This window comes from Artemia sp. Qi Xiang Cuo, chromosome 13, assembly GCF_049724085.1.
Source record: "Artemia sp. Qi Xiang Cuo chromosome 13, ASM4972408v1, whole genome shotgun sequence".
NCBI classification, from domain to species: Eukaryota; Metazoa; Arthropoda; class Branchiopoda; order Anostraca; family Artemiidae; genus Artemia; species Artemia sp. Qi Xiang Cuo.
This window is the reverse complement of record NC_142806.1, coordinates 11,760,456-11,774,736: the sequence shown is the minus strand read 5'-3', so window position 1 is coordinate 11,774,736 and position 14,281 is coordinate 11,760,456. Positions and strand designations below refer to the sequence as shown.

Here is a 14,281-nt window from a genome sequence, read left to right as displayed (position 1 = left end):
ATATTTAAGAAAAGCATGTATTGAAAAATAATTGTAGGAGCGCAATGGCTTGAAAATCAAGGCTTAAACACACAAGAAAGATTTCAGACAGATGAATAATTGAATATTACCTCAGTGCAATACATTTTACTCATAGTTGTGTTACTACTAAGAAAATATCAGACTGTTTGAAACCGCCATAATTGCCATCTTTGAAGTTGGAACGAAACATTGCAGGAAATTTGAGAAAGGTGAGAATTAAGAAAAAAAAACTGAAGTGTTATTTCTTTTTCATGATTTTATTCTTCTGTCTTTGGTGGGTTTTTCCTTTTTTTGGGGGGGGGAGGGGGTTTGACCCCCCCCCCCAAAAAAAAAATTTGTCTGACTCGTAAAACAACAAAAATGAATATAAACTTATTTTTATGCGTTTTTTGATGTTTTTTGTGTACCCCCCCCCCCAAAAAAAAAAAAATCTTGGATACGGACTTTATCCTACATATGTATTTGGGTTCAAAGCAACAAGCAGCAAATTTATTGTTGTTTATTACTAGTCAGGACTGTCCATTGTATTGGGGAAGGAAGCTCAACCCTAGCAATGAAGTCATTATTGGAGCACAAGAACTCAAACTCAAGCAAATTAAGCTTGTTTTATCTTCCCACAAATTATGGCAGATGAACACAATGGCTTCGGCGTAGAAAAATAAATAAAGAAAAACACAAAATTGGACCTTGCCTCTGTGCGAGGCATTTATCACATGGTTGTTTCATTAATTAATTAAAAAAAAAATTTTCCACAAAATAAGTTTTTCAAAGAAAAGTAAAGACCTCCATTAAACAAAAATGAGCAAAAATCAAATGAAATAATCTACCAAGCGTGAAAATATCACAAATCAGCATCGATAAATAAATGAAACTCAAAACGAACAGAAATTACAATAAATAACCGAGTCAAACTCAAAACGAGCAGAAATTAACATAAATTGGGCTCAAAACCCCTGCACCGTCCCAAGGCCAGAACATAATTTGCACTTTACTGAAAAAAAAACATATATGTTTTTACTTTTATAACTTTAATAAATAAAATAATATTAACATTTTGATTACTAAATATCAGTATATGTATATTAAACTGACAATGCACATTCATTTGTATTTTTTTCAGCAAAGTGCAAATTATGTTCTGGCCTTGGGAAGGCATAGGGATTTTGAGCCCAACTTAAGTTAATTTCTGCTCGTTTTTAGTTTGACTCGGTTATTTATTGTAATTTCTGTTCGTTTTGAGTTTCCTTTATTTATAGAAGCTGATTTGTGATAGTTTCACGCTTGGTATATTTTTTTATGTGATTTTTGCTCATTTTTGTTTAATGGAGTTGTTTACTTTTCTTTGAAAATCTTATTTTGTGGAAAGTTTTTTTTAATTAAGTTCTATTTGTTTTATATTGGCACTGTCTTTTCAGAGAAAAAGACAATAATATTTTAAATCTTTCCGTTTTTTTAAAAGATTTATAGTTTGCCCTGCTATTTGTATGCTGGAGAAAAATTTTCAGCAATTTTTAACAATATAAACCCTCTTAAAAATCTGGACACCAATAGAAGTGTTTAATTTTGTTTCATACCTCGTTTAGTTGACCTGAAATGGAAAACTTGATACCATTCGCAAAAAAATCTGTTTACTTTCTTTGATAGCTTGGATACACTTACGCTATTTTGATTTGCTTAAATATTAAGAGCAGAAGCAGCCCCAAAAGTTAGAATATAAAACCCTCAGTCGTTCTTGGGATACTGCTGAGATGCCTTATTGGGAATTAGCATTAACACAGTGCATTTTGATTTAATCTTATGTCAACATTTAGTTTTTAACCATAAAGTCAAATGGGAGGGTGTGCGTGGGAAGGGGATTAGTTTTCCTCCAATCACTTTCGACTATTAAAAAAGGGCATCAGCCCTTTCTATTTTCAATCGAATGAATCCTTTTCGAAGTTCCCTCGACAACTACTTCGACACGTAGTGCTATGGTCTAAACAACAGCAACAACAAAAAATAACGAATTATACCAGTTTCAATTTTTGCTACACTAATGTCAAGCATTCTAGTCATATTTGAATTTTGAAAGGTACACTAGGCCTTTTGATTTTTAGTCGAATGAGCTCTTTCTTAGTATATATAACAGGGCGTCCTGTAAACAATTTATATATACCCAGGGCATAAATTAAAACTCTTAACCTAATGGCTGTGAGGGTGGTTGTCATCCTCTAAAGCCTAATTTTCAAAATTTTCAACTATATTGCACAAAATGGCTATATGAAAATTTTGATTGGATGTGTCTGGGAAAATGGTGGGCGTGAGAGGGGCGTTAGTCTTTCCCCAATCACTTTCAACTATTAAAAAAGGCACTAGCCCTTTCAATTTCCAATCAAATGAGCCCTTTTGAAGTTATTGCGATAATGATTTCAATAGAAACCTTATAAGACCCCAAGGGATAACTTACAACCCTCGCCCTGAGGGCTGGGGGGGGGGGGTTGTCATCCTCACAGACTTAATTTCCAGAACTTTCTACTACGTTGAACAAAATGGCTATCTGAAAATTTTGATTGGATGTGTTTGGGGGAATGGTGGGCGTGAGAGAGGGTTAGTTACCGTCCAATCACTTTCAACTATTAAAAAGGGCACTAGCCCTCTCAATTTCCCATTGAATGGACCCCTTTTGAAGTTTTTATCATAGTCTCTATCATTAAAAACCCAATAACCCCCCAGGGCATAACTTGCAACCTTCGCCCTAGGGATTCTGGGGGGTTTGTCATCCTTAAATACATAATTTCCAGAACTTTCAACTACGTTGAACAAAATGGCTATCTCTAAACTTTGATTGAATGTGTTTGAGGAAATGGAGGGCGCAAGAGAGGGGTTAATTACTCTCCACTCACTTTCGACTATTAAAAAAGGTACTTCTAATTTCGAATCAAATGAGCCCCTTTTGAAATTTCTACAGTAACTTTCTATATAAACCTTATATGCCCCCAGGGCATAACTTATAACCCTTGCACTGAAAGCTCTGATGGGGTTATCATCCTAAAAGACCTAATTTCCAGAACTTCCGAATACATTGAACAAAATAGATATCTCAAAATTTTGATTGGATGTGTTTGGGGAAATGGTGGGCGTGAGAGGGGGGTTAGTTGCCCTTCAATCACTTTCGACTTTTAAAAGGGCGATAGCTCTTTCAATTTTCAATTGAATGAGCCCTTTTGGTTGTTTTTACAACATAAATTTCAATAAAAACCTTACATGCTCCCAGGGCATAACTTAAAACCCTTCCCCTGAGGGTTGTGGGGGGGGGGGAGGGTTTGTCATCCTTAAAGACCTAATTTCCAGAACTTTCAACTGCGTTGAATAAAATGGATATCTAAAAATTTTGATGGGATGTATTTGGGGAAAAGGTGGGCGTGAAAGGGGGTTAGTTGCCCTCAAATCACTTTCGACTATTAAAAAGGGCACTAGCCCTTTGAATTTCCAATCGAATGTGCCCTTTTTCAAGTTTCTACGACAAACATTTCAATAAAAACCTTATATGCCCCCAAGGCATAACTTATAACCCTTGCCCTGAAGACTGTGGGGGGATTGTCCTGCTCAAAGGTATAATTTCCTGAACTTTAAACTTTGTGGAACAAAATGACTATCTAAAAATTTAGATTGGATATGTTTGGGGAAATGGTGGATGTGGAAGGGTGGTAGTTGCCCTCCAATCAATTTTGACTATTAAAAAGTGCACCAGCCATTTCAATTTCTGATCGAATGAGCACTTTTTGAAATTTCTACGACGACGCTTTCAGTAAAACCCTTATATGCTCCCAGGGCATAACTTACAACCCTTGCCCTGAGGGCTGTGGGGGAATGTCCTCCTCAAAAACATAATTTATATCTGGAAATCCACAACACTGAACAAAATGGCTGTCTAAAAATTTTGATTGGATGTGTTTGAGGAAAAGCTGGCGAGAGAGGGCACTAGACCTTTGAATTTCCAATAGAATGAGCCCTTTTTCAAGTTTCTACGACAAAGATTCCAATAAAACTTCAATGCCCCCAGGGCATAACTTATAACCCTTGCTCTGAAGACTGTGAGGGGAATGTCCTGCTCAAAGGTATAATTTCCTGAACTTTAACTAGCGTGGAACGAAATGGCTATTTCAAAATTTTGATTGGATGTGTTTGGGGAAATGGTGGGCGCGGAAGGGGAGTTTGTTGCCTTCCAATTACTTTCGACTATTAAAAAGGGCACAAGCCATTTCAATTTCTAATCGAATGAACCCTTTTTGAAGTTTCTACGACAATCTTTTCTAAAAAACTTTATATGCCCCCAGGGCATAACTTACAATCCTTGTCCTGAGAGCTGTGAGGGGGTTGTCATCCTTAAAATTTTGATTGGATGTGTTTGAGGAAAAGGTGGGTGTGAGTAAGGGGTTAGTTACCGTCCAATCACTTTCAACTATTAAAAAGGGCACTAGCCCTTTGAATTTCCAATCAAATGAGCCTTTTTTGAAGTTCCTATGACAACGTCTTCTATAAAAACCTTATATCCCCCCAGGGCATAACTTACAATACTTTCCCTAAGGGTTTGGGGGGATTGTCCTCCTTAAAAACATATTTTCTATCTAGAAATCAACTACGCTGAACAAAATGGCTATCTCAAATTTTGATTGGATGTGTTTCGGGAAATGGTGGGCGTGGAAGGGGTGTTAGTTGCCTTCCAATTACTTTCGACTATTAAAAAGGGCACAAGCCATTTCAATTTCTACTCGAATGAGCCCTTTTTGAAGTTTCTACGACAACGCTTTCTATAAAAACTTTATATGACCCCAGGGCATAACTTACAATCCTTGTCCTGAGGGCTGTGAGGGAGTTGTCTTCCTCAAAGACCTAGTTACCAGAACTTTCAACTACGTTGAACAAAATGGCTATCTCAAAATTTTAATTCGATGTGTTTGGGGAAAAGGTGGGCGTGAGAGGGAGGTTAGTTGCCGTCCAATCACTTTCAACTATTAAATAGGGCAGGAGCCCTTTGAATTTCCAATCAAATGAGCCTTTTTTAAAGTTTCTATGACAACGCCTTCTATAAAAACCTGATATACCCCCAGGGCATAGGTTACAACCCTTGCCCCGAGGGTTATGGGGGAGTGTCCTCCTCAAAAACATATTTTCTGTCTGGAAATCAACTACGCTGAACAAAATGGCTATCTCAAAATTTTCATTGGATGTGTTTGCGGAAAAGACGAGAGGGGGGGCTAGTTGCTCTCCAATCACTTTCGACTATTAAAAACGGCACTAGCCCTTTGAATTTCCAATCGAATGAACCTTTCTTGAAGTTTCTACGACAACACCTTCTATAAAAACCTTATATGCCCCCAGGGCATAACTTAAAACCCTAGCCCCGAGGGTTGTAGGGAGTGTCCTCCTCAAAACATATTTTCTACCTGGAAATCAACTAAGCTGAACAAAATGGCTATCTCAAAATCTGAATTGGATGTGTTTGGGGGAATGATGGGCACGGGTGGGGGGACTAGTTGCCCTCCGATCACTCTCAACTAATAAAACAGGCACTAGCCATTTCAATTTCCAGTCGATTGAGCCTTTTTTGAAGTTTCTACAACAACGCCTTCTATAAAAACCTTATATACCCCCAAGACGTAACTTAAAACCCTTGCTCCGGGGGTTGTGGGGGAGTGTCCTCCTCAAAAAGATATGTTCTATGTGGAAATCAACTACACTGGACAAAATGGCTATCTCAAAATTTTTTTTGGATGTGTATGGGGGAACGATGGGGTGGGGGGGGCTAGTTGCTCTCCAGTAGCTGTCAATTATTAAAAAGGGAACTAGCTACTCGAATTTCCAATCGAATGAGCCCTTTTTCAAGTTTCTATGACAACTCCTTCGATGCGAAGTGCCCGGGTATGGAGGAAAGAAAACACATTGTGCCCACATCGTTCTTTACTTAGGCAGCGCTAGCGCGCTGCATATGATAAGGGGAAAGTGAGACTTTGAAAATACCATTCGTGACATGTTTGAAGCTCGAATGAAAGAATGCCAAAATATTTAAATTTTATTTCTACGTGTTTATTCTGTTAGTGCTTTCATTCTACACATATATTTGAGTTCAAGCCAACAAATAGTAAGATTGACCATTGATCAGCAGCTTCGATTCACGAAAACTTAGAGGGTGGAATACGTTTTTCAGAATCTAGGGGGGGGGGGAGTTTATCGTTTTTGTCAACCTTTTCAATGAAAATACCAAAAATGGTGCTTTGCAACGAAAATACCACCAAAAAAGTTTTTTTTCAAGATCTAAGGAAAGGGTGCATACCTCCTTCTTCCCACTAACTGTTTTATTTTTGATATTATTGGGAAAGGAGCTCCACCCTAGCAATTATGTCATTATTGTAGTTTGGCTACACTGCAAGTTTTTTTGTGTTTGCATTTTCCTTATACTCTTCTCTCATCCCCTTTTTTTACTTTTAGCCCTGTCGTATCAACATTTTTCTCAAAATTAAATAAAAAAAAAACTAATTTTTTTAAAATGAAAATAAGGAGTGACATTAAGACTTAAAATGAACAAAAATTATTCCGTATAGGAAAGGAGCTGTCCCCTCCTCAACGCCTCTCTCTTTACACTGAAGTTTGACTCTTTGTCACAACTCTACTTTTTGGAACGATAAAAACGTTAGCGTAAAGAGCGAGGCGTTGAGGAGGGTACATCCCCTTTCATATACGGAATAATTTCTATTCGTTTTATGTTTTAATGTCGCTCTTTACTTTCAGTTAAAAAATACTCGTTTTTTAATTTAATTTCTGAACGTTTTTTAACTAATGCAGGTTTGAATTTGGCTCACAGTACATGAAAAACTAAAACAAAATTTGCATATTAATTTTGGCAGGTTTATTCCGAATATAAAGGGTTGCCCCCTCCTCAAAACTTTGTTTTTTACGCTAAAGCTGTTAGTACTTTTAAAAAAGCTCCCTATTCTAATTAAACGGCCACCGCGTTTCAATTTTAGTAACAGTCAAACTTATGCGTAAAGAGTAAGGTATTGAGGAGGAGGACAACCCTTCATATATGGCATATTTTCTGTTCGTTTTTCAAATAATGCCGGTAAATCTGGCCCATCCTTTATGAAATATACCTCTCCCCCTCACGGAAAACTCCTCGGTATAAATTTTATCCAACGTAAAGTGTACCCCCCCCCCGTCAAATTCCCTCCAGACAATTGCATCCTCGCTGAGAATCCCCCCTCCCTGTAAAATTACTTGTGGATGATTCACCCTGAAAAATTCTCCTTAGCATTCTTTCATTTGAATAAGACTTTAATCTTCAACTGGTTTCTCGATCACTCCAGAAATGTCCCCTTCGGTGGAAATTATTTCCCATAAAACAAACACGCCAAAAAAATACCCTGGGTAATTCCCCCGGAACATCACCACATAAAAATTTGGCAAAGAGAATGTAAGACAATTAAAAAGTTTCGTATAGTAATTCTGTCACCCCCCCCCCCGTGAAACATTTCCCCTGAAATATTCACTCCCCAGAAATTTCCCTCTCGAAGGAAGATTCTCCCCACAGAAATCCACCCGAAGTACAACCGCCCACTCCCCAAGAAAAGGCTGTATACTTCCCAATAACCAATACTATATCTAAGCAATGGACAAAGTTCACAACTTGCAGCCCTTCCCTCGGGGACTGCAGGGGGTCATTTTACACCTAAAGACATAGTTATTAGATTATTCGACTATGCTGAACAAAATGGCTCTCAAAATTTTGATCGGGTGACTGTGGGAAAAACAAGAGCGTGGGAGGGGGCCTAGTTGCCCTCCAATCTTTTTAGTTACTTAAAATTTTGGCATCAGAACTTTTAATTTCTGTTCGAATGAGCCCTCTCGCGATATTCTAGGACCACTGGGTCGATACGATCATCCCTGGAAAAAAAAAACAACAATAAACAAAAAAAAACAAATAAACACGCATCCGTGATTTTTCTTCTGGCAAAAATACAAAATTCCACATTTTTGCAGATAGGAGCTTGAAACCTATACAATTGGGTTATCTAATACGCTAAAGCTGACAGTTTGATGTTCGTTAAGATTCTATTACTTTTTAGGGGGTGTTTCCCCCTTTTTCAAAAATAAGGAAAATATTCTCGTAACTTTTGATGGATAAGACTAAACTCCATGAGACATATACATTTGAAATCAGCATTAAAATTCAATTCTTTTGATGCATCTATTGGTATCAAACTTCCGTTTTTTAGAGTTTCGGCTACTATTGAGCCGGGTCGCTCCTTACTTACAGTTTGTTACCACTAACTGTTTGATTAATTTTGTTGGCATGCGCTTAACCTTTTCCAGTTCCTAATACACAGCCTGCAACATTGCAATTACGCGATAAGCGTTTTAATGTTCTATACTTACGGGCAACTGAAATAAAAGTATCGGAATCACGTATCTTACTATGTTTTCATTGTAAGATATTCATTAATCATGCACTTTAAGAATCCCAAAATTATTAGACTAAAGGTAAGACTCCTTGTACACAATATTGACACCATTGTAATTCATAAAGAGGATGTCTGATCGCTTCACGGACTTTAACAATTGATTTAGCACTGGCAAAAACTCTACGTAGCAATGAACATAAGGAATAATCTAAAGAGTTCTAGGCGTGTACCCCCCCCCCCCCCGGAAAATACTCCCCATGGAAAACAAGGCTTTCCAAATTTTGAGAGTTTATTTGATTTTTTTTTATTATTATTTCTGTAGGGGGAACGAATTTTGGTATTTGTGTATTATGCGCCACTCATAAAGTTTACGATGTGTAAAATTCTAGACTAAACCGGTTTTTTCGTTAGTTTCTTCGTTACTTTAGAAATAAATTTGGGCTATAGATTTGCATATTAGGGGGGGGGAGTATAGTGGGTCTGCATGCAAAATGTGTTTGGTACAATTATTCTGCATATTAGATAGATATACAGATAAGTGTACTTTAAAGCCAAATATAGGGCCATGAACACAGTAAAATAACATGAATGAAAGGCACAAATAACATGAACTTTGATCAGCGATCATCATAAAATAATTAAATGAAACACTACATTAACCTAATAATAGTACTTAATAAATGGTAAAACGGTCATTGAAAAAACAAAAAAACACTTAATACTTGGAAAAAACACTTAAATGAAACATTACATTTACTTTATACTGGGTACCTCGCTATTCTTCCGGAATTTTTTAGTGGCCATATACCTAGAAAAAATTATTTTCTGACTTCACAATGTCCAAATACCCCCCCCCCCCCCCTATGTGCAAATATATAGCCCAAATTATATATTTCCCATATATTCTGTTACTTGTCAAATAAAATTCTCCTTATTATAAAAAAAATTAAGCCTTATTTTCCACGGGGGGGGGGGGGGTATTTTTCCGGGGGGGGGGAGTATTTTCCGGGAGGGTGTATTCGGCTGGGGGTATTTTCCACGAGGGGGTATTTCCCGGGGGGTATTTTACGAGGGGGTAATCGCCGGGGGAGGAGAGTAAATACCGGCCACCAATCTAAAGTACCTGGAATGGGTTGTGAACTTTCAGAACAAGTAATTGTAAATACAGAGCGACAAATCTGAGCTGACAAGGATATGTAATTTCGAGAGACACAAATGAACCTGCCTTTTTTAAATCTGACTGGATTCCGGTTTAAAGCCACAAACCAATTAAAACAATGAAAGCATATTGAGACACAAGGTTTTTTTTTACAAGTGTTCCATCTGTTAATCTTTGGCGTAAAAAAGAGAATTAAGTCTAAGTTTTAGCAACAAATATTCAAAATATACCAAGGGTGTGAAAATTATTCAAGATAGACTAAAACAAAACAGAAAATACAAAAAACACTCCAGAAGGGGCAATCTTTCTTTTGTACTTATTTCTATTCAAAATTTAATTTTACTTGAAATTAATTAACATTTGGAGTAGCAACAAAAGTGAATTTTCTATTTAAAAGTGCAAAATATGAAAAAAATGACTTTTCACAATACCTGGGGATGTCACAAACAAGGTCTAAGACCACAGCGGCTAGAAACAAAAATCAAAGAGAACTAAAAAAAAAAAAAAAAATAAAAAATCAAACGAGGGAATTCTCAGACAGTGAAAAATTTTTCATCTTTTGAAAACTGGTTGAGTCTTTCATATTTCAAAAACTGGTTGAAAATGTTTCATCTTTTGAAAAAATGGCTGAAACTTTTTCATCTTTTGAAAACTGATTGCAAGTCTTTCATATTTTGAAAGCTGGTTGAAAATTTCTCCCTTCTTAATTTTCTTTTTCTTCATTGTGAATTTCCATTTAATGGATATCACCTACCGTAGCACAGGGTCAAACACATTCAAAACTGTTAACAATCTTCATTTACAGTACGCAGCTATTTTTGTGCATCGTACAAAGAAAATAATGCAAAAGGGCTTCTTTTAATTTTAAAAATTCTATATGAAAAAGTTAAGAAAAATATACCATTTGGTGATTCACCCTTCTAATGCGGCGCAAAAGTTGAACGTTTAAAATTTAATAGTGACTGGCAGCACATTGAATGAATTTGCGCCTAAAAAGTTGACCAGAACAGTTTTTTTTTACCTTTATAGAAATTTTCGAGATTTTAATTTTTAATTAAAATCTCGAATCTTTAATTAAAATCTTTTAATTTTTAATTAAAATTTTTTAATTAAATTTTTAATTAAATACGACCTATTTTGATTTTTGCAATTCATAGAATTCGATCCCCCCCCAACAAAAAAATTGTGCGTACATCTATAACTACAGCTTCAATTACAGAGTAAAAACTAACCTTTTCATCACAAATGAACTAATAGTACATAAGTAATAGAAATTATAGATGGTACAGACAATATAAAAAAAAAAAACGTCATACAGGCCATAATGCCATATTTGTCTTGTCAATAATGTCATATACGTCATGTCAAATCATGTCATTGTATATAAAATAAGACCACATAGATAATAGAGTTTATTTGATCTAAGAATAAATAACGGACAGGAAATTCATAGTACAAATAAATATCCTCAAACTCACCTTGCAATTGCATGTTTAGCTTCGACCGTTGCTGGTTCTTTTGTGCTTCTATCTTTGACTAATTCGATTCCAATAAACATTCCCACACCCCTGACATCACCAATTAATTGATACTTAGTCATCAAGATTGTAAATCTGCTTAGTAAGTAATTGCCAACTTTGGTGGCGTTTTCTCTTAAATTCTCTGTTTCGATCACATCTATAACAGCATTGGCTATGGCACAGGAAACGGGGTTGCCACCATACTGTAAATATATATACTTTATATGTATATATATATACTTTATATGTATATATATATATACTGTATATATATACATATACTTTTAAACAGTATTCTTAAATATGGAGTGTTAATTAGTGCATTTGAAAATGGACTTGGCTAAATTGCCTTTTTTTTCTGTTCTTCTGTACTTTACGGGAATTGTTTTTCAATATGTTTGGTGGGGGAGTGGTAATTTTATAGTTTAATTTCAAATATGAGCTTTCAAAGCTTAATCTTAAGAAATTGAAATTAAAACACAAGAATCTAAAGCGATAGGTCGCTTCAGTCCAATCATTTCCGTAATATTACAAATCCAGACCCTCCTAAGAATTAAAGGTTTGTTAATTTGCTTTTTCACTCTTTCACTCTCTACTTTTCTTTTTTGATTTTTCACCTATCTAAATCAGATTTATATTTTTTATTTTGTCTCTGGTTTTCGAGTCTATAGTTTTTCGGTTTATGGTTTTCCATTATTGGAATATTTACATCAACCATCGTTTTATTTTATAAATTTTAACCTAAATTATTTATTATTGTAATACATTTTCTATAGCAATTATTCAGTCTCCATTTCTATATTATTTTACTAGTCTTATATTATTCATCTGGCCTATTTACTTGCCTTATTCTACTGGTTCAAACAGGCCTTACTAACGGTCTTGGCCGTTTTATTAGTTAGGTTGGTCAGTTCTGGCCTATTTATTGACCACTAACCGATGTTAAACAGGGCCAAAGTCAGGTCACCTTCCCAATCCAAACCACAAAAATAGTGTGTACATGTGACTAATTTGGATTATGATGAGTCAAATCTCAATAGCAACTAACTATTGATTTTATTTTTTACAATGATAAGTTTCACCTGAAATAGAAAGAAAGTTCGTCCCAAATCCCGCCTATTCTATTGTCCCGGATTTGTCCCGAATATATTTTATTCAGTCCCGGATTTACCAATAGACACACTTGTCTCCGGTCTAAGGGTATCACAATGCCAAGGGACGCAATAAAGTATTGCTGATTGATTTTTTTTCTTAATAAAAACTGGACTGATGTGATTTATCGTCCAAGTGCCATGTGCACTCCACCGCCGCACTACCTTTTTATAGAAAAGTGATTTTAAAGCAACATTCCGCGACCATTTATGAACTGTCAGATGTCTCCCAAGAACGGCAGCTGAGAGTTCGGTATCACCTCTCTTTCTTTATTTTTGGCTCATCAGTTGCATTCTGTTCAGTGTTTCCCCACTATCCCCGAATTTGCGGGGATTCCCCGAAAATCTCGCTAAAATGGAGCAGCAAAAATTCTTGGACCTAGAAGCGTCAAAGCTTTAAATCTGACCCTGACTGCCTCTAGTGCTCTTTTTTTAAATAATCAGTCACCGTAGATTTTAAATAGAACCTAATCTTACGCCTAAACCCAGATCTTACATCTAACCTAATCGTACCCTAACTTCACATCCTAGAAAATTTCTCAGAAGAACAGTGTTTATTCTACTCAGATCCGTGGTCTATGATCTTTGAGGTGGATATTAACAAACTCCTCTAAAATTCAACTTTCTCCCCTTAAGATTTAAATTCAACGACTTTGAAAATTTTAATTTCAACGACTGTGCATGGATCATGTATACATATGTTTCGCAATGCCTATTTCCAGCAGACATAGATTCATCTTGATATGAAAACGCACATAAAGAATTTTCTTCCATGACTAGGTCCTTGTGTATAAACTCAGAGCTAAATGGAGTGTCTACAGACCAGGAACTACCAATAGGCACACGCAATAAATTACTACTGAGGGATTATTTTCTTAACTCTGCGATTTATCGTCTAAGTACTAGATGCACTCGGCCGCAACGCTGCCTGTTTGCAGAAAAGTGATTTTAAAACAGGAATTCAGTGGCTACATAAAAACTGTCAGATGTCTCCCAAGAATGGCAGCTGAGAGTCGGTATCACCTCTCTCTTTCATTACTGTTGGTTCATCAGTTGTGTTCTGTTCAGTGCTTCCACTATCACTGAATTTTCAGGGAGTTCCCCGAAAATCTCGCGAAGACGAAGTGGCAAAAACGCTTGGGTGAACAAGCGTCAAAGCACTAAATTCAGCCTTGGAGCCATTGCTAATAATTTCGGGCGTTTCGTTTGCTAAAATTGGTCAGTTTAGCTATCTTTCAGGTCGGTTTGGTTCAATTTCCGTTTATTCAATTTGACTGAATCAGGTCAAAGGCCTTATTATCGAAGACCTAGGTCAACAACCTAGTTCCCCCTCAAATCAAAAAGAAGTTCAAATTGAAACGCTCAATTGCTTGAAATTTCATAGGCTACCTCCTTCCACCAAAGGCATAGTTGAACAAATTCTGCAAAAAGGGGCACAAGTAGAAAAATTCAATTTTATCTTTAAGCGTCTTTAAAAAAAAGGTTTGATTCCACGATCACCACTCTAAGCAATAAATGAAATGCTGTCCCGGTTTATTATTCACGGAGTAAAAACAACAAAAAGAACTGTAAACTCTCAAAAAGAACTAGTGAAGGAAAAAGAAATCGATGTCTGAATGTTATCTGGAAATCCTTTTCATAGCCACATTTTTCTATTTTTAAAACCACAACAAAAAAAATTACATAAAAAACCATTTAGGCTACCGTTTTATTAGTGCGGAACAAAAAATATATTTAAACTAATTTTTCATTTTCAACAAGAAAACCTTTTTTCATTGATCAGGCTCAAAAAGGATAGATGAAAGAGAAAAAAGGGAAAAAATATAAAAACATGTTGATTAAAAATGCTGATACAATTCTGATTTCAAAAAAGTAAAATCATTCTGCATATAAATATACATTCTATACATATTCGGTTTTCAAAATATTCTATTTATATATGTTCTATGTATCACAGGGGATTTCGGAACTTAAACTTATGGGTAAGGGACC

The 14,281-nt window shown here is 35.9% G+C and overlaps 1 protein-coding gene across 1 annotated transcript in view; it reads right to left on the bottom strand.

The window, feature by feature from the left end:
• LOC148944953 (ethanolamine-phosphate phospho-lyase) overlaps positions 1–14,281 on the bottom strand; it is a 93,474-nt gene that overhangs the window by 15,026 nt on the left and 64,167 nt on the right. Inside the window, exon 8 of the mRNA XM_089099521.1 lies at positions 11,097–11,341. Coding sequence (XP_088955647.1) covers positions 11,097–11,341 — 245 coding nt within the window. The remainder of the gene's footprint in view (positions 1–11,096; positions 11,342–14,281) is intronic.